At 36.3% G+C, this 25325-nt stretch overlaps 1 protein-coding gene and 1 long non-coding RNA gene across 7 annotated transcripts in view; one reads left to right on the top strand and one right to left on the bottom strand.

Annotated features, from left to right (window-relative positions):
• PTPRK (protein tyrosine phosphatase receptor type K) overlaps positions 1-25325 on the bottom strand; it is a 546316-nt gene that overhangs the window by 332735 nt on the left and 188256 nt on the right. For all 6 annotated transcript variants that reach the window (XM_082406089.1, XM_082406090.1, XM_082406087.1 and 3 more), the window contains exon 3: positions 11380-11651. In XM_082406089.1, coding sequence (XP_082262215.1) covers positions 11380-11651 — 272 coding nt within the window. The remainder of the gene's footprint in view (positions 1-11379; positions 11652-25325) is intronic.
• LOC309635311 lies at positions 71-9489 on the top strand. The gene is made up of 2 exons (XR_014248754.1): positions 71-1505; positions 1822-9489. It is a non-coding gene; the product is annotated as an uncharacterized lncRNA (long non-coding RNA).

Below are 25325 nucleotides of genomic sequence, written 5' to 3'. Positions count from 1 at the left end.
TAAATAGCAATGTAAGCAATAAAGATATAAGGAGAAGTGAAGTGACTAACAAATGCTTCATGGTAGAAGTGGGCATAACGTTGGGTCTTAAAAGATTAATAGAACCTGGGCGAGGCAAAGGAAGAAACAAAGGCATTTTAGAAGGTATATATATAGTATATAATATATATTATATAATACTTATATATAAGGTATACATATTATATATAAGGTACATAGTATATATATTATATATTTATATATTAAGGTGTATATATATATATATATATATATATATATATAAAAAATATGATATATATATATCATATTTACATTCACATATACACGCAAAGTGCCCAAAGAACAATTAGAGCATCTTGCAGTTTGACTAAAGCAGAGGGTGCCTGTAAAAAAATAATGGTAAAGAGATTGGAGCAGTTGACTGAGGCTAAATTATGAAGGACCTCAAATGAAGGCTAAACATTTTGACTTTAAAGGAAACACTGGCAAAATCTGAGGAGGTCAATATCAGCAAAATACCATCCCCGAAAAGTAACTGATTTATAATAGAATTGAAGGCAAGGGAAACAGAGAACTGTTACCATTATCAAGAGGGGACACAAGCAGAGCTGTGACTGGAGAGTAAGCTGTGAAAAGACTAAAGAAGAATATATATTTGGAACATTTCCAAGATGAGACCAAAAATGAGTAAATAGAATCCCTTTATAAAAATCTTTTTAGACATGTTGAAAGTCTTTCCTTGGATGACAAAGCTCCACATAACTAGAACCTGCCCATCTCATCCTAGAAAAGGTCTCCTTTGACCATTCCTCCACCTGTCCTCTATCCCTCCACGATGCCAATCTCCCCAAATTTAGGGCCTTGAATTAGCTGTTTGCTCTGTTTCTGCTGCATTTCCCTGATCTTTGTGTGCCTGGGCCCCTTTCACCATTCAGATCTCCAGGTGAAAAATCACTTTCTCCTATAGTTTTTCCTGAACCACCTGGTCCAAGATGGTTTCCAGAACTCTAACTCTCACATTATTCTACTTTCATTTTTTAGCACTTATTGCATTCTGATATTTTGCTCATTTATTTATCTATCTGTTTTCCCCCCTCCCACCCCTAGAGTAGAACTCCTGGGAGAATAGGAACCTTGAACTGTATATCCCCAGCAGCCAGAATAGTGCTTGACATAGATTAGGTTGCTTTGATAAATACTTGTGAAAGGGATAAATTAGTGAGTCATTCATGGTGACATACAGAGAAAAAGTCAATGTTATTGTTGCTATTCCAGGGCCCCTACCTTCTTCAGGCTTGGATATTCTACTTCCCTAACATGCTGTGACAGAATCCCAAATCTTTTCACTTCTATCTCTTTTTGACTTTGCTAGCTTTAGTTGGTACCTTTCATTTGTAAATAAGAGCGTTAAAGAGAATACTTTGAGGCTTTCATTACCTCATAAAACACATGTATAATTAGTAGACTAGCTATCATCCCATATTGTAGGGACTGAAACTCAAAAGGTCACACAGGGGCTTCCCTGGTGGCGCAGTGGTTGAGAATCTGCCTGCCAATGCAGGGGACACGGGTTCGAGCCCTGGTCTGGGAAGATCCCATATGCCGTGGAGCAACTAGGCCCGTGAGCCACAACTACTGAGCCTGCGCGTCTGGAGCCTGTGCTCCGCAACAAGAGAGGCCACGATAGTGAGAGGCCCGCGCACCGCGATGAAGAGTGGCCCCCGCTTGCCGCAACTAGAGAATGCCCTCATACAGAAACGAAGACCCAACATAGCAATCAATCAATCAATAAATAAATCTTAAAAAAAAAAAAAAAAAAAGGTCACACAAAAGAGCCACTCAGTGAACAAGGACGTGATGATCAATGGACCTGGGATTGAACACAGACCAAAAGGCTTCTAATTTAAACCTTTACCCTATATATAAAATGACCTCAGCTTTATTCTCTACCAACATAAAAAAATGAGACCGTCTACTTCTAATTCTCATGCAACATATCACAAAACCTAATGTTATAAACATACTCAAAAAATAGTTATTTGGTTATGTATTTATTGGTTTGCTTATAACTACCTCTCCCCAAAGGAAGGGGGTGGATAATATGAGGGGAAAACATAAAAGAAAAAGAAAACAAACAGCAACCAAAACAAAAACAGGACAGAAATTCACTCTGATATTTATGGGGCTAAACTGACTTCATTCCTTTGTAAGTTTAACATACTGAAGTTCACAACCAAACCAAAAGTGTCCTTTAATAAATATTAACCCAGAGAATCGCTGTATCTGTTCCCAAGTATTATATTTGTGCTGCTGTTGCAAAACTCCAGGATCTAAAGATGTTGAAGTTTGAACCAATCTTTGATCTCTAGGTGCTAGAAATTTTCCATTCTTTATTACTTTATTGAATTATTACTTGGTATAAATTTATGACTATACACCTTATTTTTTTTTATTTTTGACAATATTTTATTAAATACATAAAATAATTTTAATCAATATATAGGGTAATACAAAATAACTCACTCAAAAATTAAAATTCCTCAAATTAAGTTAACTCAGTCAATAAATGTATTTGTTTATAATCTGGGTGTCCAGTCATATAGATGTTTTTAAAATATAAGAATGTAAATATAATGTAAACACCTTATTTTTAAGCAAAAAATGAGAATTGATTTACTGCTTCCAGAAAGCTGAGAAGAATGATTTTTTTAAAAGATCATTCAAAGAATATTAAGGATCTAAATCTCATCAGGGAATTCCAGTGGTGTGTGCAGTGGTTATTTATGTAACTAAATGCAGAAATAACAGGTAGCAGCTAGCTTTATAAGGACAGCTTTAAAAATACCTTTTGAAAATCAAAACAGCTAAAATTAACCATAATGTCCACTAGATTACATAAGTGGATGTTTTAATTTACAGTGTCCAAAGTTTGCTTTCCTTTAAATTCCAACTTTTATTACTAATAACAGAATAATCAAAAGGAATAGTAAACTAGATACGAACTACAAATATGTCTCACATTTCCTTTATATTTCCTCCCTACCATACTCTTTCAATTGAAAAGCTTATGCTAAAATAGATAATTACAACCTTTCCTTTTTCCATTATGTTCTAAGAATGGAAACTGAAATCACCACAGCAAAAAAGTTAAATTTTAGATAAAAACATAATGTCACCCAGTTTAGTTTTGTTTTTCCCTTGAGGAAGCGATATTTTGTTACACACCACGTAAACATAAAATAAAGAAAAATCAGTCTTTGACATGGAAATGGACAAAGAGGTCGCATAGAAATTCAGATTGTACAGAAAATCAAAAGCCCTTGGTGGGGGTGGGGGGGGGAATTCCAATTAACCATCAAAGTCAGCAGACATAAATCACTGAACAAAGAATTGATTTTAAATTGTTATCTATATTTTTCTCATTGATATGGTATTGCATTAATAAATGGTACAGCATTGTCAGATTAAACGGATTAGAAGGAAATGGTTCTTATATTTTTTTGTATTTGGCTAGGAATCCTGCCCCAGTAGTATACATTTTTTTTTTCATCTTGGTACATGAAGATTAGCCCATTAAATGTATGTAATTAATGGATACTGAGGTATGGAAAACAAAGAATCAGTAGTGTGTTAATTTGGATTCAACAAGATGGGCTGAACGCAAGTGAGTGAGCAAGCGAGGTACGGGCATCTCTTCCACCCTTTGGAGCATCTGTCTTCCCCAGTCTCCTTGGATGAAACAAACGCCTAAGAAAAAGTCATAAGCTGAACAAACACTGCCTAACTCTGCTTACTGCTCATTATTTTTCAATCTGCTATTAAAAGGGAAGTGCATTAATTTCATGGAAATATTTCTCAAAAGAATTAGTGAAGGGACACTTGACAGCTCCTGCTACACTAAATGAAAACAGGTATGACTTAGTAGAATAACAACAGACTTCTGTCATATGCTTGCAATAATCACTGTGTTAACAGGACTCTTTTTTTCATTTATTTACATTTGTTTACACACTCTAAGTTTCATCAATGAATCAATGCAAACAGAGTCCAAAGGAAAAGTAAAGCAGGTGTTTTATAATAAAAGCAAATCACCGTCAGGAAACAGAGAGAAGTCATCCTCATAGGATGATAAGTTTTAAGAAAACGATGACTATAATAATGTGAAAGTTTTTTCAAACCTATTTGGACTACTTTAAATGAAACAAATAAGGAAACATTAAGAGTAAAAATGAGCAGCAAAAAGCTGCTTTGTTAACAGCCTATCAAACAGAAGGTAAAAATGAGCCAAAATGCCCATGTTAGGCAATTACTGTTACCAGAACTAAAATAAGCCTATTTAGTTATGAAGTTAGTCAACTTCAGATGTCACTGATATGGCTAAATTCCAAAATTTTAAAAGCAAGGTTAAATTAGTAAAAAGGAAAAGGGGAATAATTTCAACCACTTAATAACCAGCAACTTAGTCCATGTATGAAGATAAGAAACATTCACTTAGCACTTGATCAAATATTAAAACAAAGTAAAGATGACATATATGGAAGTATCCAGTTCAGTGTCTTATGCATGGTAGACACTCAACAAATTATCCTTCCTTCCTTTCTTTCTACTCCCTTCAGTCATTGACTCATTCTATTACAGTCTTATTTACATTTTCAGGTATATAGCTTTGTCTTCTCCCTGCAACTGGACTGAAAAATATTAATTGTTTCATTCATAGATAGATACGTATACTTTTAATTCTGCCATATGTCTCACACGTGCTATCTACAAACATGTGTTAAGAGGTGGGATTGCCTGAAAGGTCAACAAAGATGTGACATATTAGGGTGCTTTGGGCTGCATAGGAGAATACTCAACTAAAAGTTGTTTTGAAAGTTATTATTGTTATTGTTATTGTTGCTGGTGTTATTATTTTGTCTGAGAGTAGGCCCCTGACTCCTTCCATACTTTCTTCTGTTACCCTCAGTTTGTTATCTTCTTCCTCAGAGTTACAAAATAACTACAGTAGTGCCAAGCATCATGTTCTCATGCAACCACATGTATCTCTTTTTAATCAGGGAAAATAACACCTTTCCCAGAAGTCTCCCAGCTGACTTTCCATCATAACTCATTAGCCAGAGCTGGTCACATGACCACTCCTACCTGCAAAGTAAGTTGGGAAAGTAAGTAAGGTGGGAGGGTACCTAGCCAACATGGAAAAAAGTGAGTAGAATGACTATTCAACAGGAAATTAATAATATCTGCAATATTGTCATACAAGATAATGAGCCAGAGTCATTTATAATGGTTATAAATGAAGTTACAGCTGTAAGATATACCTAGTGCTATGCACTGAATTGTGTCCGCTCCCACCAAATTCATATGTTGAAGTCCTAATCACCAATGTGACTGTATTTGGAGATTGGGCCTGTAGGGGGTAATTAAGGTTAAGTGAGGTCAAAAGTGTGGGACCCTAATCCAATAGGCCTGGTGCCCTTTTATAAGAAGAGGATGAGACACCAGAGCTCTCTCTGTTCATTATGTGAGGACACAGGGAGAAGGTGGCCATCTGCAAGCCAGAAAGAGAGCTCTCGTCAGGAAACAAATAGACCAACTCTTTGATCTTTGGCCTTCACACCATGAGAGAAATAAATTTCTGTTGTTTAAGCCACTCAGTCTATAGTATTTTGTTATGGCAGCTCAAGCAGACTAGGAAAGAAAATCCATCTACAAAAGAAAAATCTTGCCACCCTCCTCTCTTCAGTGGGGCTCTACATGGTTGGATGAGGAGCAGTAAAAATTGGGAGCATTCCAAGAGCTATGGCACAGGAGTGATATCCTCTTTCCTCACTCTCTGCATGGATGGTTCATGAGCATGCTCTTACTTCAGCTCCATCCTTCAAGATCGATCTTTTAGAGACGTTTTATTTAAGTAAACAGTCCTTTGGTTTAAGTCCCAATCTTCCTGGATCCAAAGCAGTAGCATCTCTGGAGTGTAACAAACATTTCATTGCCAAAATATCAGTGCAATGCATGTTAACATAAACCTTTAAAAAGGAGACAAAAACAAAAGACCCCAATGCTTGTCCAGTTCTTACAGTTTTTTAAACCAGTGAAAAATGTTAAGAAGAAAATGGGTGGCAAAAGTTCAGCATTTATTTCTCAGTGAATTAGGAGGTGAAGAAAAAAAAAAAAAAGGCATATTCAGCTATATTATCACTTTCCAATTTCAGGCCAAACCCCTGTAGTTTTCATCACGCAACATTTTTGTGATTAATGATGTGCACCTAGTTAATGGAAACCAGCAGATTAGGTTTCCACTAATAGTTTTGGAAGTTATGTCTGCCTGCCTCATTTGGTAACAACCTCGCTGTTCAGTAAGAAACTAATGGATTTAATCCATGAGCAGAATTTAGTTTTACACATACAAGACAGGTCAGATTTCCAGAGTGGAGAAAATAACACTTTTAGAGGTATGCTGATCTTCAGTTGAAATTTGACACTGAGATAATAACTCATAATGTTTGGGTTGTTGTTTTTTTTCTTTTTACTTGTGTTTAGAGCAATTAAGAAATTTACAGTACTTACTTAAGGCCTATAAAAACAGGAAGAATTAGCAACTTGCAACCATGGCAAATAAAATACATGTAATATGATACTTTCTATAATTAGTATACTGAGCTAAAAAGACATCTATTGCTTCTGAAGACACAGGTGAGAAACAGTTCCTTATATATTAGTTGTATCACTGCAATGCTTATGTCATAAATGCAATTTACTTTTGCTTGTTGTGTTTCACTATAGAAAGTGTTCGTTCCAAATAACGGTGGTTTAACAAAAACAATGAGGTACGGTGGAAAGCAAACTTATCTAGGAATAGAGAAATCAAGCAACAAGAATTATAGTCCCATTTCTGCCTCAAATTACTTTGGAAACAAGTCTTTTGTTTTCATTTTCCCCACTACACTTTAGATCTGCCCCTCTTAAGTCATTTAATAATGCTACATTGTTTCAAAGTTTTATCTACATATATCTCACCTTCCCATCTGGACTAGGCTCCTTAAAGGCAGACCCTACATCTGATTTACATTTTTATCTTCTACAGGGCCAAGCTAGACTGTAAGCTTCAAGAGAAGAAGGACTTTATCCCCAGAGGTTAGCATGGTGTGACCTCATGCTAATAATGTGCAAAAAAATCAGATGTTTTAATAAACAAAAAACCTTAAAAAAAAGAGAGTAGGGATGGGGAGGAATGAATAGGTGGAACACACAAGACTTTTAGGGCAGTAAAAATACTCTGATTCTATAATGATGAATACATGTCATTATACATTTGTCTAAACTCTTAGAATGTTCAACACCAAGAGTGAACCCTAAAATTAACTACAGACTTTGAGTGATTATGATGTGTCAATATAGGTTCATCTATTGTACCAAATATAGGTTCATCTGTTGTACCTCTCTGGTGGGAGATGTTGATAATGGGGGCAGCTATACATGTGTGGGAACTGGGGGGATATGGGGAAATCTCTGTACCTTCCTCTCGAATTTGCTGTGAACCTAAGACTGCTCTAAAAAAAACTGTGTTCAAAAAGAAAAGAATAGTATGCTTTCACAATAGAAGAAAATGCTGAGCACTTATTAAATCCAATAGAGTTCACAATCTTTTTGTTTACTCATCATAACATCAACCTAATTTACGGTAAACCCCTACTATGTGTCAGATACTTTTCTAAACACTATGTATTAACTCAGTACTTAGAACAACCCAGTGACGTGGGTACTGTTGTGATCCTCATTTTTCAGATGAGGAAACTACAGTCAAAGAGATTAAAGAATATTCCCCAGGCTGCACATCCGCTAAATAGTAGAGTCAAGATTTGCCCAGGAAGGGCTGGTCCCAGAGACAAGGACCCTTATCCTGATCTTCCAGGTAACCAAAATTCATTATTCAGAGAATCATTTTTGCCTTCATTTCACAATTTCATGTATTTTTTTTTTCAAATCAGAGGTTAAGTTTCTTGGGGTTAAAAACTGGCATCTCCTCATTATTGAATAGTCCACAGCTTAAATAATTAAATTACCACATCAATCTTCTCTTTAGGCATCTGCTAAGATGGAATCTCTGGGAAGGGAAAATCACACCAAAGGTGTGCTATATCTTTTTCAGATATTTAGTTCAACAGAAAAATGGAAAAGAGAAGAGCTAGCTTGTAAGGAGTATTTTGTTTTCACTCCCAGGATCATAGTTTTTATACAAAAGTTATCCTATACTAATTAAAGGTAGGAGCTCTCTCAGCCTATTTTCTTTTTGATTGCTTCTGTTGTTATTGTTAAAGTTGGGTGAAAAGGGGTTGTACCAAAGGGATGGTCAGATAAGGAATGGCTCAAGCAAAGAAGAGAAAGGAGTCTTCACTAGACACACAAAAGAAAAATGAGAAGTTAAAAAAACAAGGTTAAAGAACAAGTTTGAAGAGTGTAAGATCTCTGGAGAAGAGAAGCTGAGTAAACTGTGTAACCAAGGAGAACAATTTCTATGAATATCATAACTCTATTTAGACTCTCTAGAGTCTGAGAACATTAAAAATATGCAGTGTTTCTTTAAGAATGAAAGAGTAGGCTTATAACATGGCACATTGCAATGGCTATATTTTAATTTTTAAAAATCCATAAAGAGTCTGCATTAAGCAACAGTCAAAAGTTTTTCATGCTATTTCCTAATAGCAAAAATGCTACATTAATATAGTTGTTTCTAATTAACTGATATACAGATACCACTAGGTATCTAAATGACAAAATCGATGAAAACATCAATCAAGTAATTTATTGAGCACTAAGCACATGAATAAAAAATATTCTGCTCTGTTATTTGCTCTCATTGATTGTTAAGTTTTGCAAGTTAAGGAAAAGTATGTGGAAGCAAAGTAATCACTTAAAAAATGACCTATTGCTCAAATTTCAGTCTGCAACAAAGAGACATTTACCCACAGGTTCTATGTATTTAGCAATCATTTTCTCTGACAAGAGATTTCCAAAAAGATCTCACTAGCCAGGCTGAAACTTGCACAGGTTCCTTTTGCACTGTTTGCTTTAAAATACCACAGGTACAAGTAACCTAGGCAGCTTTGTCATGCAAAATGAGACTGAACAAAGAAGCGTTCATCCAGCTCTTGGTACTATAACTCAACATTAAAATTAACATTCCAGAAATCTGTGCCATAAGAAAATGATATTGGGGGCGGTGAGGGAGGGATGGACTAGGAGTCTGGGGTTAGCAGATGCAAACTATTACATGTAGAATGGATAAACAAGGTCCTAATGCATAGCACAGGGAACTATATTCAATATCCTGTGACAAACAATAATGGAAAAGAATATAAAAAAGAATGTATATATGTATAACTGAATCACTTTGCTGTACAGCAGAAATTAACACAACATTGTAAATCAACTATACTTCAATAAAAAATAATAAAATAAAATAGAAACTACAATTTGGTAAAAAGAAAATGCTATTAATATCAATGATTCAAAGATAGATCTTAGCAAAAAAATAGGAAAAAGTAATTACATGTATGCCATTTCTTAGTTACAAAGGATCAGCCGTATGATACCACAGATACATTATTTGCTGGATTTATCAAAATCTACTTCTATGGGTTTTATTTTCAAAGATACAACTAACAATTTGATTCTTTAATGTACCATCTACGCAGGTAGCAAACAACAAACAGGGTTGAATATATGCAACCTTACTCCAGAACCCAAATTTTTAATAATTTTGCTAGATTTTTTGTTATCTGAGCTTTAATTTCGTTTAAGGAGGCTGAATCTGTGGACAGTTTTACTTTGCTGAATCAGAGCTTTTTCTTTTTAGTGTTAGGTTAAGCTCCAATAACAGATTCTAAAGAAATCAGTATAATGATAATGTGCTGTAAGGGTGACCCGGCAATGAGAGTTATCAACCCACTGTTGTCAAAAGATGAGGCCGTTAACCTTGCTTCCGTGCTTCAGCATTAGTTTCACACACCTCCACCCACTCACCTACCACATAAGCAGCCCGCCCAGAGCTATGCGCCCTGAAGAAGCAGGTGGCTCTCCAGGACTGAAGGGAAACGTCCTTCTGTTCAGGAATAATGCAATCAACTAGTACCTAATAAAAATCCACTGAAATCTTCATAGACACATAACCCTGAATGGAGAACCTTACCTGTATGAAGTAAGAGACTTTTAATAAAATAAAAAATCAACTCAAAACAAAGCAATTAAAAGAATGCATTGATTTCCTCTCCCCTCTTCCCAGGAATAAAGATAAGCCTAACATGCTTTTTTAAAAAGCAGAAATAAAACTATTAGCTTATAAATTACTCACCGACAATAATAAAAAATATACTTTTACATAAACTCATTCCCATTAGGTTCTATAATAAGCTACGAACAGGCAAATCTTTTAAAAAGTTTAAATCTCAAGATCTAACACAGAAGTGAACTTTCAGAAGAGGTAACTTTCTGTTACCAGGTCCTGAACCTTACAATGAAGATTACTGAACAACTTTCCAAACTGGTAAATGGACTTCTTTGGTTCAACCATATAAACTCTGTCACACAAATCACAATGTAGGTATTGACACTATTCATTGTCTGGTTTACTCATAATTAAATCAAACATTTCTGGGGGGGGGAAGATCCAAAGACATGTGGACAACTCTTTTTGTTGGTTGCTTATTTTTTTTATAGTTGGGGCTGGAGATGCCATGATAGGCCATGTAAGGGAGACTTATGAGTAATAATAAGTAATTAGAGGCAGTCAAGTGGCAGTGGGATGGAATGAAGCATTCACTTCGTCACTAGAATGAAGACTCTAAACTCTTACTGAAATTCTTTAGTGCTACCTTGAAGTCAAAACTGTCCCCCACTCAATTCTTGGTGAGGTTTTGTTTGCCTATTTTTATACTCCATGTAATTGACAAAAATATTTTAAAATTATTGAAAATGCCTCCCCCTTAGATAACATATTTCATGAAACACTATTTCATGTTTATTTTTCAAATGTTATTTTCAAGAAGCCAGTAAACCAATCCAGTCTGAATAGTACACTCAACTCAAAAAGCCTATTTCTTCCTGAACAGAGACATAGAAATATATCTGTCAATAAGCAGCTCTTTGCCAAACAACCAACAAATTTTGTACCTAAACTACATTTTTCCATATGTTGAAATATTTTCTCTACTTTGAAGACTTTGTGCCAATGTAGTCAAACATTTCCTCAAGCATAGCACTGGAGGAGAGCTAAAGAAACAATCTCTCATTCCTATGGGGCTAGTATTTACCTCTAAGTATTACATACACAGTGAGATCCAATGACATCAAAGCATGAACCAGAAAAGAAGAGGTGATTACCTGATATTCATTGGGCCAAAAGGTGCTCACTGCTAGCTCAGCCCGAAGCCAGTCTCTACCTGTGAATCCGGTCACATTCCATATTGGATTGGCAAGAGGGCCTTTATTCACCCTAACCAGTATGTTCAAAGTGCCAGGATTCAACCCTTTCTGGCTGTATAATAGGTAACTGAAGTCGATACAGTGAGTGTCGTTCTCCTTCATTGTAGGCAGCTGAAGTCTGGCTTTTTCTCCAGGGTCATGATCTGAAGAATCCACTATCATATAGGAACCTGAAATGACATTACATAAAATAAAGCTAAATAGATATATAAGCAAAAGGGGAAATATAAGAATAGAAAGAAAGCGAAAATACTAATCTATTCTGAGTATTAAATTTAATTTTAAAAGACTATCTTCCAGAACAGAGGTATAAAAAGGTATCAAACAAGTAGATGAATTGAATTTATAGTGGGTAACAGACATTGTTCAAAGTACATAACATGTACAAATTCATTTACTCTTCACAACATGTTATTATTCCTATTTTACAAATTAGGAAATTGAGGCACAATTAGTAACTTCTTCTAAGTCAAACAGACCATGTAGAGCCTGGTTCAAGTCCAGATCCCACTCTAAATAATCTCTAGTCTTGCTAAACAAAGGTCTTTTATCAAACAAACAAAAAAAATAAACAAACAAAAGAAGTATGTTATTGGCCTGGTTTACATAGGGAGTGTATTTTTCCTTTTCCCCATTCATAATATTAATGCAGAGAGGGGCTAAGAGTGCAGGCACTGGAATCATTTCTGATTTCAGATGCCAAGATTATCGTTTATGCAAGTTGTGTGACCTTTTGCAATGTACTAGAACTCTGGACTTGTTCGGGGAATATGGATACTTTGCAGTGTAAGTGTGAGGGCTGATGGTTAACATGCCAAAACCTTTAGAGCTGAGACTCTGACACACAGTAGATTCACCTACTTGAAGCCTCCTCCACTAACCTGTCAGCTAATCACCATTGTTGTTGTCCCCAATTCTGTAATAGTCCCTAAGCTCTTCTAGAGCCGCAAGAAATCTGGTTTGAAAATCACTAATCTACTCCACTACCTTTGGCTTAAACATTCCCTGGTAATCTATCATGAGGAGGCAAAGAACATAAAGAGTCTCAACCTCCCAGTTCCTCATAGTTCCACCCCCAAACACACACTCTTGGCGTGGCAGGCAAAGTCATATAGTGCTAAGTATATACATTAGCTGCTGATATTAGTCCTAGGACCTCTTCAGAAAAACAACCAGTTTTTCCCATGTCCCTTTGGATTTTAACAAAGACATGTATCACAAAAATGTAACCATTTACATTTTAAGTAATGACACCCATTTATCACACTTAAGGTAGAACACAAATTTTATTGTAAAATATCTTTCCCTAGGGTGCAATTTTAACCAAAATGTATTAGATGTAGTGTTACAGAACCCAGTGTTACACTTGGACCTCTCTTACTGATGAACTTGAAGAATTTTAATCAACCCTCTGTGTCTCCTCCTTAAAACACAGTAGCTGTTGCCATGACACACTAAACACTCATTGACTACCCATCTAACTAGTTCAATTAACCCCCAACAACAAGTTCAAATCACAGCAGATAAGAGGGCTTCAACTACTTAAGAAACCGAAATTTCAAACTTTACTAATTCCTGGTCAGTGGTACTTTATGGTTCAGAACTTTTGTGAAGATTTCATGTGATAACACTGTCAGTTACCAAGCCAAGTACAGAATAAACGTACTATAGTGATAGTAATTGACATTACTTTCGCTTCATTTTTCCCAGTTCTCATCTTCTCTTGTAACCTGGAATTCTTTTCTTTTCTCCTTTGTTCTCCCCTGATTCTCACAGATCGCACATTAATAGAATAAAATGGCCGTGTATATTTTGAAGAAATTATATCTTTCTCTTTCAAATAGGATATCCTGGATCCCAACGCAATTTATAGAAGCAGGATGTTTCTATTCTTGGTTATACACACATTCTGAAGTCCATGGCTGAATTGCAGAGATGTCTTTCAGATTTACCACAGCAGAACAGATCAATTATGGTTATGGCTTTTAAGTAGGACCAGGCCTGAGATCTTGGATAAGTTACTTCGTGTTATTGGGACTCAGCTTCTTCACAAACCTAGTGACCTATTTCTCCACAGCTATCACAACTTTTTTCAGTGACCTATTATGGCAGTAGCGGGTTTTAATTATTTTTACAAGTCTGCATCAATTATGGCTTCTGATTGTCAATTTTAAAGTAGTGCCCTCTAAATGATTTACAGGCTTTCAAATAGTTATTTTCTTCCATTGTAAAATAAACTTTGAAATAAAATGTTTTGTCTCACATTTTAATTATATAGTATCATATTTACCATTAAGACCATTTAGCAATTTTCAGCCAGTTGCACTTTTAAGCTACAATAATTTTCTTATTAAGAAAATGGGATCAGCAAAGTATATTAACTTGTAGGAATTACCAATTTGATCATTAGAAAGACAAAAGCCACAAAATAAAACCTTGTCCAAACTATTTCAGCATTTCAAGGGCATTTGGTGCAAGTTAAATAAATTTTTAGAAGTGCTGATATTTTATTTCTATAGAGTGTTTCTGCTAAATGGGCTTCTTTCAATGCAGCCTGACTATTGCTACATTTTCTGAGTGCTATGGAATAATATGTATTTATTTCACAGTTCCAGAAAGGAAGAAGCACTAGCATCAAAAAGCCATCTAAATCCTTCTGCCATCTGACTTCAAATAGTGGCAATTTACCCCGTAGGCACCACGGAGGTAGCTGCCTGTCTGACACAAGATTCCCTTCCATCATCCCAAACATAGAGAACACTATGCTATTCTTATCAACTTCTAAAAATTACTTCCACAGACTCCCAGCATAACTGGCTACCAACCAGTAGGGTCAAGAAGTGTGTAATACGTTCTTCCTTCATTCTTTATGTTATAATTTAAGCTTATTTACTATTGTTTTGTTATCAGCTAACTAATCCCTCAGATTTCTGATGAGTTTAGTTCTATTCAGTTGTAATTTAGCTATCTCAAGGCTTAATAATGAAGTATCTGTGTGTACACACATATAATGTACTAATTTTAATCAATGTAACTTCTTTAGTGTGGCCTTACAAATATTCTTTACAGTCTCTTGAGCAATAGAGTTCTCAAATATATCATTTAAGACAGAGGAGAAAAATGTAAATGGTTATAATTATAATTTTTTTAAAAGTGTAACCTTCCTGTAAAGTAATTTGTCAATGAGAATCAAAAACCTTAAAAGATATATGCCCTCTGGTCTGGCAATTCCAAATCTAAGAATGTACACTAGCAAAATAATCATGTATATGTCCAAAGATATAACCTAAAAAAGATGTCTATCTCATCATTACACTGTTTAAAATAAAGAAAAGCAAAAGTATTTAAATGTCCAATAATAGGCAGTTTGTAAAATTATGATAAAATAGTTTGATGAATAATTATGAAGTCATTAAAATGATATTATTAAAACCATTTAATGGAAGATATAATACGTTAAGTAAAATATGCAGGTTATAAGATATTATACTCATTTATGAAAATATATATTATATTAAATAAATGCATTTGTGTAAGTGTGTGGGTGTATTCATATATGTACACATAAACATGCATTTGACTGGAAAAGAACAAAAAATACATAGCAAAATATTAACTGCGCTATCAGGGGGAAGTTGTACTTTGTCTTCTGTTTTCTTATTTTTGTTCACATATATTCACTGCATGTTCTACAATGAACATGCATTAGATTCGCCCTTTAAAAAAAAAAAGACTACATGAATGTTATCTTACATCAGGAACATCAAATGAATAATGATAAATACTTAGGAAATAAACACAGGGTTGTTTTTTTTTTGCCTTTTAAAAATAAATCCTAGTTGAATCCTACAGATTAACAGCAACTTGGCTTTCAAAAACACACAATACAAAAACCAGGAACTTCTCATTTCTTTCAGTTCATTAAAAAAGAGAGAGGCTGCAAGTACTTAGACTAAGTAGCAGTTTTTATTTAAAAGAAGACACAAAGAAAACAAGTCCCATATTCATAAACACCACAGTCTAATATCTAGATAAACAAATAATGCCCAATGGATTTTCTGTACTAGTGAAAATTTTATCTTTAAGCTATACTTCTAGGAAAAACATAGTAACACAGACAATAGGATGAATTGTTAAGAAAATAATGAATGATAAATAGGTTTCCATACTTCTTCCTAAAACTCCTTTATTGTACATTAACAATATTTCCATTAAGTCAGTTTTATTCAATATCCATTGAATTTTCCCTAGAAAGTAAGCAGAGAGAAATTTCTACTTCTCTGCTTAGTACTGACCACACTCCATGATCTTGCCCCAAAGTACTTTTTCCACATTACCTCCCACTACTCTTCACAAACCAGCTTCCCCAAACTGACAGAGCGGTCACTATTTTCTCCACATATCATGCCAGTTTTCTCCTCCAGAACAGGCTCATGCTCTTATAAGAAATCCTCCGCTCATCTCAGCCCCTAGCCAATTTTTACTCACTATTCTTCTTCAGCCCCAGACGGCCTTGACCTTTCCCTGCCTTCAATACACCGTTTCTGCCTTTCTGGTTCTATCCCTTCATTATACAATACAATGTTCTTATACGAATTTTAAATAATTTGCATAGAAACATTTATCTCCCACAGAAGAGTAATAATGTTCTCTTAGAAAGCACGTGATTCATTCAGAGTCCAATCAGAAGAGAGAAGTCACACAGTAAACGTAACAGTAAAAGTATAATATAAAGAATTATTAACTACAAGAGGGTAGAGACTTTAAAAGTATAAAGAGAACTCTAAAGGTAACCACAATACCCAAGGCAGGAAAAAAAAAATGTAGAAAAGGGAGTGAGGCTGCCTAGAATCAGATCCCCTTAGAAGGTGTGGTTGCAGCCCACTGGGTGGTGAAGACCTTTGCTGGGTCACTCAGTCTAGAGCTGGTCCACACCTGCGGGGTAAGCAGGAAACGCTCCCACATAGCAGGGTTTGGAGTGAGCTATGTGAATGCTGGGAGGGCCACGGCAAGGTAGTCACCAGGCCAGGGCTGGGGCTGCAAGCTCACGGAGGCACTGCATGCAATGGGAGATGCACAGCTACGCAGGACCAGCAAGAAGAAACTAAAATACAAACAAAGTTCAGTCAAGAGTAAAAGCTCCAGGGACTTCCCTGGGGGTCCAGTGGTAAAGAATCCGCCTTCCAATGCTGGGGACGCGGGGGCCATCCCTGGGCAGAAAGCTAAGATCCCACATGCCGCGGGGCAACCCGTGTGACACAGCTGCTGAGCTCGCGCGCCTCAACTAGAGAGCCCTCATGCTGCAAACTACAGAGCTCACGTGCCACAACTAGAGAGAGAAAACCCACACACCACTGCTAGAGAGAAGCCCGTGCACCGCAACGGAGAGCTGGCGCGCCACAACGAAAGACCCTGCGTGCTGCAACGAAGACCCAATGCAGCCAAAAATTTTTTTTAAAAAAAGAGTAAAAGTTCCTTCCCACTAAAATGCCCCCTCAGCACCCTCTACTGACAAAGCTTAACATTGTGCTAGTTACAAAGGAGAAATGCTTAAAGGGTCAAGCTCCACTCTCACACAGCAGGTACTGCAAGGGTAGATTTAGAGCAGCTTAGCAATGAACTGACACTGCATTAAACAACAACTTTGCATATAGTAGAGGTTCAATGAGAATTTCTTTGGTTAACTGAATGACTGAATGAGTGAGAAGGAGACAAACAGACTAGCTCTTAGAATATAACAGCATATAACTGTTGAGGCAGTACCAACTCTACTTGAGATAAATTATCTGAAAATGTCAAAACAACAACAACAAAAAAGCAAACAACTGGAACTGACTTATGCTGCTTTCAAACAGAATCATTTGATCAAAGAGTATAATGTTTGGAAGTACGCATGCACTTAACATTTTTGTCAGAGCCACTCATATATATACAAAACCTTCTATTAGAGCAATGGCTCTCAAACATTTTAGTTTTAGGAGACCCCTTTTCCACTCTTAAAAAATATTGAGAATATCAAAGAGCTTTTGTTCCTGTGAGTTCTTCTCTATCAATATTGACCATATGAGGAATTCAAACCAAGAAATTTCAAAAACATTTGTTAATTCAGTTAATATTAACAGTAATAAAGCCCTTATATATAACCCAAATAAAATATTTTTATGAAAAATTACTACATTTTCCCAAAAAATATAGTATGGAGGCATATTTTTGCAAATCTCTTTAATGTATGACTTAATAGAAGATACTTAGATTCTCATTTTTACTTCTTCATTCAATCTGTTGTAATATTACACATCATGTAGCCTCTGAGAAATTCTACCATACACTCATGAGAAAATGAAAGGGAAAAAAGGAAAAGGAGTATCTTAGTGTTATTTTGACAGTAGTTTTGACCTCACAGATACTCTGAAATGGTCTTGGGGACCCATAGTGGTCCCTGGACTACATATGAAGAAATCACTATATTTTAATATGCACAATTCTCTTTAACTTCATGCTATAATGAGAACATTATCAGTGCACTTATTTATACTGAATCTACTTCCTCATTCAGTCACTGCATGGTTTAAAGATCTCTATAAAACAAGTCTTTACTGGGATGTTGGATGTCTGGAGAATAAAAATCAAAAAGACTGAATAGTTTTACACCAGTATTAATATAAAGGGTGTATTGATCAAGGTACATCAGAAAAACAAACAAATACACACACACACACACACACACACACACACAAGAAAGAAAGAGGTTTATTGGACGGAACTGGCTTATGTGATTACAGAGGCTGAGAAGTACAGACCCAGGAAAGCCAATGGTATAGTTCCAGCCCAAGTCCAAAGGCTAAGTAATATTCTACCTTAATAAGAAAAGCATTTTTGTGTGTTCTGAAGACCATGTTGAATAGCTACCAAAAGCTACCAAAACACCAGCACACTGTGCAAAACAGTTAGTTCTTGGCCCTGAGTGAGATTTTCCCAGCAGAAACAAAGGACATGCCAGAAACTGTTGATGTGAAAAAACTAAAGACACTGAACACTAATATAATTTCATGCCCAGCCAGCTTAAGAAGCCATAATCAGGACCGCTGGATAGAGAGAATAGTGACGACTGAAATAGCAATCTGGGTCCCAGTCCATCTGGGATGATTTTTTTCTTTGTTGTAAAATTAATATCTCTAAGCATTTATGTGGCCATTACTAAACTGAAGGCAATGTCTTATTTTTCACAATATTTTTCAGCTTCTCATTTCCTTTAATCAACTTTGTTCTCCTCACCCCAATTTTGCTTCATCTGATTAGGTGGCAACATGATATACCAAGTAACTAAAGCTAAGAACCTAGAGATCAGTTTGATGTTTCCCTTTCCCTCACTTTCCTCTTGTAATCCACTGGCAATTCCTATTGCCTCTAAACTGTCTCCTCAATCCATCCAACTTTTCTTCATCCTCACTAGTTTATCAAGTCCCTCTCACCTCTCAGGAGGACAACTAGAAGAGGCTCCTAACAGGTTTCATGAATTCCACACTAGCAGCCCTGCAGTAGTTTTCCACAGGCAGCCAGATTTTTTCAAAACATACAATCTTTTCTCATCTCCACACTGCAGTGAGAATTAAATCCAAACTTTTTAACCTCTCAGCTTCAGTATAATCTTGCCCCTGCCTTCCTCTCTCACACTGTCTCCTACCCCTTTCTGCTTTTACTCAACATGCTCCAGATCCAAGCTATGTCTGCCATGCTAAAGATCCAAGCTTATGTCTGTGTCAGTGTTTCTACACTGGATTTTCCTCCGCTTGGAATACTCTCTCCTCAGCTGGCTTATTTTTATCATTCAGGTCTCATCTGAAATACCATATGTTGGTGAAGCATTCCTTGGTCTGTTAAGTAGTTCCTTCCAAGATTCTTTCTAACATGCCATTCTTTGTTATTGCCTTCATAGCACTTGCCATTTACCAAATCTAATTAATTTGTTTACCTGATTGAAAAACTCCACAAGAAAGTTGTACTTCAATCTATCTTGTTCATTCAAAAATCTAGAACAACGTCGGGAGCCTTCAGCATGGAGTGGAAGGCTTTTACGACAACATTTGACAACCATCTATTCAGGTTTCCTGCTCTGCATGTCTGTAGCATTTCTATAATGCTCTCTTATGTACCACATATACCATATTGGTTGGTGCATCTCCCCAGCCCCAGCGCAATCTTTTCAAGGTCAGAAACCTCTTTTTCCTCCTAGCACCTAATAGAGGAATTCTGCACATATAAACTCTTGGTGAACTCCGATAAAAGTGAGCAAAAATGAAGAATTTCAAAAATTGTAGCAGTGTTGTTTTTTCAAAGATAGAACAAAAAAGAAAAATAAATCATTGAATCAAATAACTTTAAACAATGTTCTAAAAAAAAAAAGAAAAAAACAATGTTCTCAATGTTGACAGTTCCCCCCAGAGATTCCATTATTTTGGTAAGGTTGACATAGGTGCCCTCACTTTTTTCATGGTCTATTATTATTTTCTTCAAACATTTACCTTCCATTATTTCTTAAGATAATGCCTTCTATTAGATTCACCCCCTACATTATAAAGTTTGTTTCTAAAGGACAGAATGAGGCACACATTTAGAAAAAGTAAATTCGTCCCCCAAACTCCAACACAAAAGGACAGAACGTGCAACTTCACAGGATTCTATTCCAACAACTTTACTCTCCCGAAAATGTCCCTTCAATTGCCTTGACAAAACATAAAACATTTTCATCAACATTCTGCAGGAATAAAATTTCTCTTAATCCCTGAGTAAGGGCTTTGTACTTGTTCTAGGTAGCCAACTTACATTTGAAAATAAAATGTATTTTATGTTCAAGAACGGCATCTGAAACTTTCAGAAAACACAGAACTGTAAGAAGAAGGTTTCAGGTAAAATAGCACAACATTTCTCCTTCTTGGGAGACTAGTCACCTCAGGAAGTTTACCTGCTACACATTACGATCTAAGAACGAGGGACTTCCCTGGTGGCGCAGTGGTTAAGAATCTGCCTGCCAAGGCAGGGGACATGGGTTCGAGCACTGATTCAGGAAGATCCCACATGCCACGGAGCAACTAAGCCCATGTGCCACAACTACTGAGCCTGCAATCTAGAGCCCATGAGCCACAACTACTGAGCCCGCATGCCACAACTACTGAAGCCCGTGCTCTCAAGAGAGAAGCCACCACAATGAGAAGCCCGCACACTGCAATGAAGAGTAGCCCCTGCTCGCCACAACTGGAGAAAGCCCGTGTACAGCAATGAAGACCCAACACAGCCATAAATAAATAAATAAATTTATATTTTATAAATTTATTTATTTATTTATTTTTGGCTGTGTTGGGTCTTCGTTTCTGTGTGAGGGCTTTCTCCAGTTCTGGCAAGCGGGGGCCACTCTTCATCGCGGCGCGCGGGCCTCTCACTGCCGCGCGGGCCTCTCACTGCCGCGGCCTCTCCCATTGCGGAGCACAGGCTCCAGACGCGCAGGCTCAGTAGTTGTGGCTCACGGGCCCAGCCGCTCTGCGGCATGTGGGATCTTCCCAGACCAGGGCTCGAACCCATGTGCCCGGCATTGGCAGGCAGATTCTCAACCACTGCGCCACTAGGGAAGCCCCAATAAATTTATATTTAAAAAAAAAAAAAAAAAAAGATCTAGGAACTGGGCCAAACATTGTGCTACAGTTTAATCTCCTTCCCCTACAACATCTTACAAAGCAAAAACATGAACTTAATTGGCCCTTACTTTGACTACCTGAATTTTCATTTTCACCTGTATGACACAGAAAATCTGTGCAACCTATTATCAAAAAGACCTATTATTAATAATCACCCACCCTCTCTTAAAGAGAGGCTAATTTTATAACCTGCTGTGCTTTTCTCATCAGGATCTTTTAGGACTCCAGTTTTCCCTACTCCTTAACCATCTATTCAACTCTCTAGCTCGGGCAAATAATTAAACCTTTCTCTGTCTTGGTTTCTTTATCTTGGAACACCTAAACGCCTTAGGTCTACTGTCAGGACTAAATGAGACTGTCTGTATGATGTGCTAAAACACACTGATTAGGCGGGTCCTTAATATGTGTTCCTTTGGTCATATTCATTCCTTCCTCTATCAAATAGTACATAGAATAAAACTGGAAAATGTATGAAAAGAACATTTTCAAAGGTGAAAAATGAAATAACAATGTTAAAGAATAGTAAACTTTAAAACTTCCAATACAGAAGCACTCAATCCTTTCTCAACACTTCCCTTCAAGATTCTACCTAACTCCTTTCAACCCATGTGAATCAACCCTCTTTCCCATCTCCTTCTTGCCTATTTCTTTCTAACTCTACCCTTTTCACTTTTTATCTTTAAAGTCTGGTATAAATACACACTGGAAACACACATAGACATAACATTACCAACAGCTATAAAACTCATAAATCTAAGTTTAAGATCTTTGTTCTAAGATTTCTCTGATTTCTGAAATCTTGGCACTCCCCCCCCACGGCTCTCCAAACTGTGTAGCTTTTGTGTTATGTGGTACTGAAATGTTTTGAGAAGCAGTTGCTAAAATGAAAAGCAACTTCAGAGAGAATAATCAGAGTTGCATTACCCCAAAAGGCAAGAGAGTCTTTATTTCATAGCCAATTTTGTAATCATCACTTGCCTTTTCAAAGGAACCAAGACTGAAAAGAACACTGAAAGGTATGAGAAGATAGTATAGCCTGAGGTCTCTGGAAACTGCCTAAAGACTAAATATCACATTAACAATTCCAGCCTGTTGTCTGGATATAGCTTAATTCTGTTAATAATGAAAGACCAGAACTTAAGGTCAGTCCAGAATGAGGGTATAGTATTTACTTATTTCCATTTAAATGGATATTCCCAAAAACAAAATACCCTACTCAGCAGTCACAGTATGTCTAAGGGTACCAAAAATCTATTTTAAAATGTTAATATGCCATATACCAGAAGAATAAGACTTTATTTTGACTTAAAATTAGTAACAAGAGTCAACAACTACTGAATAAGCAAATGGCAAGCAATGATCAATCAGAGAACAACTCAGGTTGAGCAAAATTTCTCAGCTGAGTTCTCAGGTTCAAGGATAATCAGGCTACAAGAATTCAACTGGCAACCAAGGAAGTTGCTTCTTTTAGTAAACCCTAAAGTTCCAAATTACAATAGAAGACGCTTTATAAAAGACCTGAAAGGAAGGAACAACATTCATTCCACTCTCACCCAAAGGAAGTCATATTCCCATCTATGAAAAGGTTAAAAATTCAGGCTCTGAAGTCAGAGACCTGATTCCGCAGCCTGGCTCTGACACCATTTACCCCAGCCATCCACCTCTCCTCTACCATTTTACTGATGAAAATCAGTCCCAGAAAAGATAAGTGTCATAGATATAATAAAAATACTGTTTGAGAGGATTGTTATGGGGATTACAGAAATAGGAACTATCAAAGTAAAAACATATTTTTATTTTTTTACTTACAATGTATTATTTAAACCAAAAATCTGTCTGCTTGTTTTTGAAAACAGTGCCTGCCTTAGAAGGCAAAAGACAAAGTGTAAAAAAAGCAAAAGGGAATGAGAACACAGAACATGAGAGAAAAGTGAGAAATCGAATATAGAGAAATAAAGAAAAGAGTCCAAGAGAGGTGAAAAAAAGAGAAGAAAGAAGTGCTTACACTTTAAATGTAAAATTTGGAAAGACAAGAGAAAAGAGGCACGAAGGCAGTGGTAGAAAAAACTGGGGTTACATTTATTTTCTGTCTTCCCAAGTCACTTCATAAACCATCCAAATATGATAAAAGAAACTGAAGTTCCAGGAAACAAGAAAGCAAAAGAGAATGATATCATCACCTCAAATGCAGAGATTGTTGCTTTTGGTCACAAGACGATTAGTCTTCTATAATTCAAGGATGTGATATAAAATTTTTTAAAACTACAAGGCCCTTTTGAAGTCTCCTGAGCCTACATTAATTTAAGATAGCTCTAGTGGAATTAGTGGTTCCCAATACTAGAACAAAGCATAATACTGTTCTCTAGGATAAGCTATTCCATCTCCAATGCTGCCAATCCAGCTGCTATTAAAAGAAAAAAAAAATTTAAAAAGGAAAAAAATCCCACCAAAACACACCTGGTCAATTGTAAACTGCCGTATTGGTCAATGGTGAGGAAAGGAAGAACAGGCAAATACTTCTCTGACTGCTGAAATACGATTAATTCAACTTCCTCTTAGCACATATAATCACCCAAGGATATTCTTCCAACAAAACAGTCCTTCTAAACATAACCAGAAAAATTGCATGATGCAAGTGAACAAGTGACCTCCACTCCAACAGTGCTCTTGTTGCCCTAAGAGCAAATAAGGACTGTATTTTGTTTTCATAAATGCTAACTTAAGGCTCAATGAGTGAACACAAACATTGAGAAATTGTAGAGTTTCAGTTCCCACGCTAACTTTTTAAAGCTTCCCTCTGGGATGTACTGTAGAAGCTAAAATAGAAAATAGTTTCAGCCAAAACAAGTAACAGTGGGAACTCTGACCAACAATCAAGCACAGGTGTTTCCCAAACCACCATCCCCGCCCCCCGCAAAAGGAGAATGTGGAGAAGGGAAGAGGGAAATTTCAATAACTTCAAAATTTTGACTCAATCTACTATTGAGATGTACTTTCAGGATTTCAGTAATATTCATAAGATAAGTGGAAATACCTTAAGCACACAGAAGAGGATCAAGTTCTTCTCCCTTGAGGATAACCAGAAGCAGGGATAGGTCTCCAACATTTTTTCCTTCTAACTATAAAATTACCAAATATCTCCCTAAGAACTGTTTACATAACTTTAAAAAAAAACAAAAGTAATTACTTTTAAATGGTCCTACAAGTAGTGACTAAACTCTGCAAGTACCATGAACTGGCAGTGACACTCCAATCATGGTGTTACACGTCCACTAGATGTAACCACGTGTATGCACAGACACAGATAATACCGTACACTTCATCTGGTACTCAGAATCCTCACAAGTATGGTCCATATAAACCTTGTGTTGCTCATCTGCCACGAATCACCAGCATGAACTCATAGTTCACAATTCATAATGATACAACATGCTTTTTTGCCTTGTTTTACCCCTCCTTTTTGCTTAGAAGGCTTGTGGTCTCTTTTTCTCCCCTGTGGAGCCTAATTCCTACCTTCTCTAGGAATTCCTATGATTGAACATATAACTTTGTAGGTAATTAACAAATTTTACATTTCCTACCTTGGAGTTTATAATATGTAGAATTTTCCAAACTCGACAGTAAACTTCTTAAAGTTAAACTTCTACTGCCTCTGATTCTGCACAGTGATATACACATAGCAGATGATGTGCTACACATAGTACGTGATGATGGAGGTTAACTGGAATATATTAATGGAACTATTTAAAACAGTAAAAATATCTTATTTAAATCATCCAACATTCCAGTGAGAAAGACATTGAATATGTAAAGTGCTTAATATTATACAGACGAATGTGGGGTTTAGAAAAGTAACTTAACTTGCTCAGAACTCAATCCAAATCTAACACTAAAACCAACTTCTTTAGCCTCTCTATATGATACTGCCTGTCAAAGAGGATAAGAAGAAGTTCAGTTTACAAAGGTAACACATAATTTAAATTTTTTTAATTGCTCGGGAAACCTAGTGAAATGTATTTAAAATGCTCTAACAAATATCATTTCAGTACTTTTCCTTCATGGGGCTTGTCTACATGGATGAAGTATCACAAAAATAATCAAAGGGTCAAAAAATATATGTCAAAACAAATCTCTGCCTCCTTAAAAAAGAGGTTG

This window comes from Balaenoptera borealis (assembly GCF_965194805.1).
Source record: "Balaenoptera borealis genome assembly, chromosome: 9".
In the NCBI taxonomy this organism is placed as follows: Eukaryota; Metazoa; Chordata; class Mammalia; order Artiodactyla; family Balaenopteridae; genus Balaenoptera; species Balaenoptera borealis.
The sequence above is the reverse complement of the archived record's forward strand: the minus strand, read 5'-3'. Positions and strand labels throughout refer to the sequence as shown.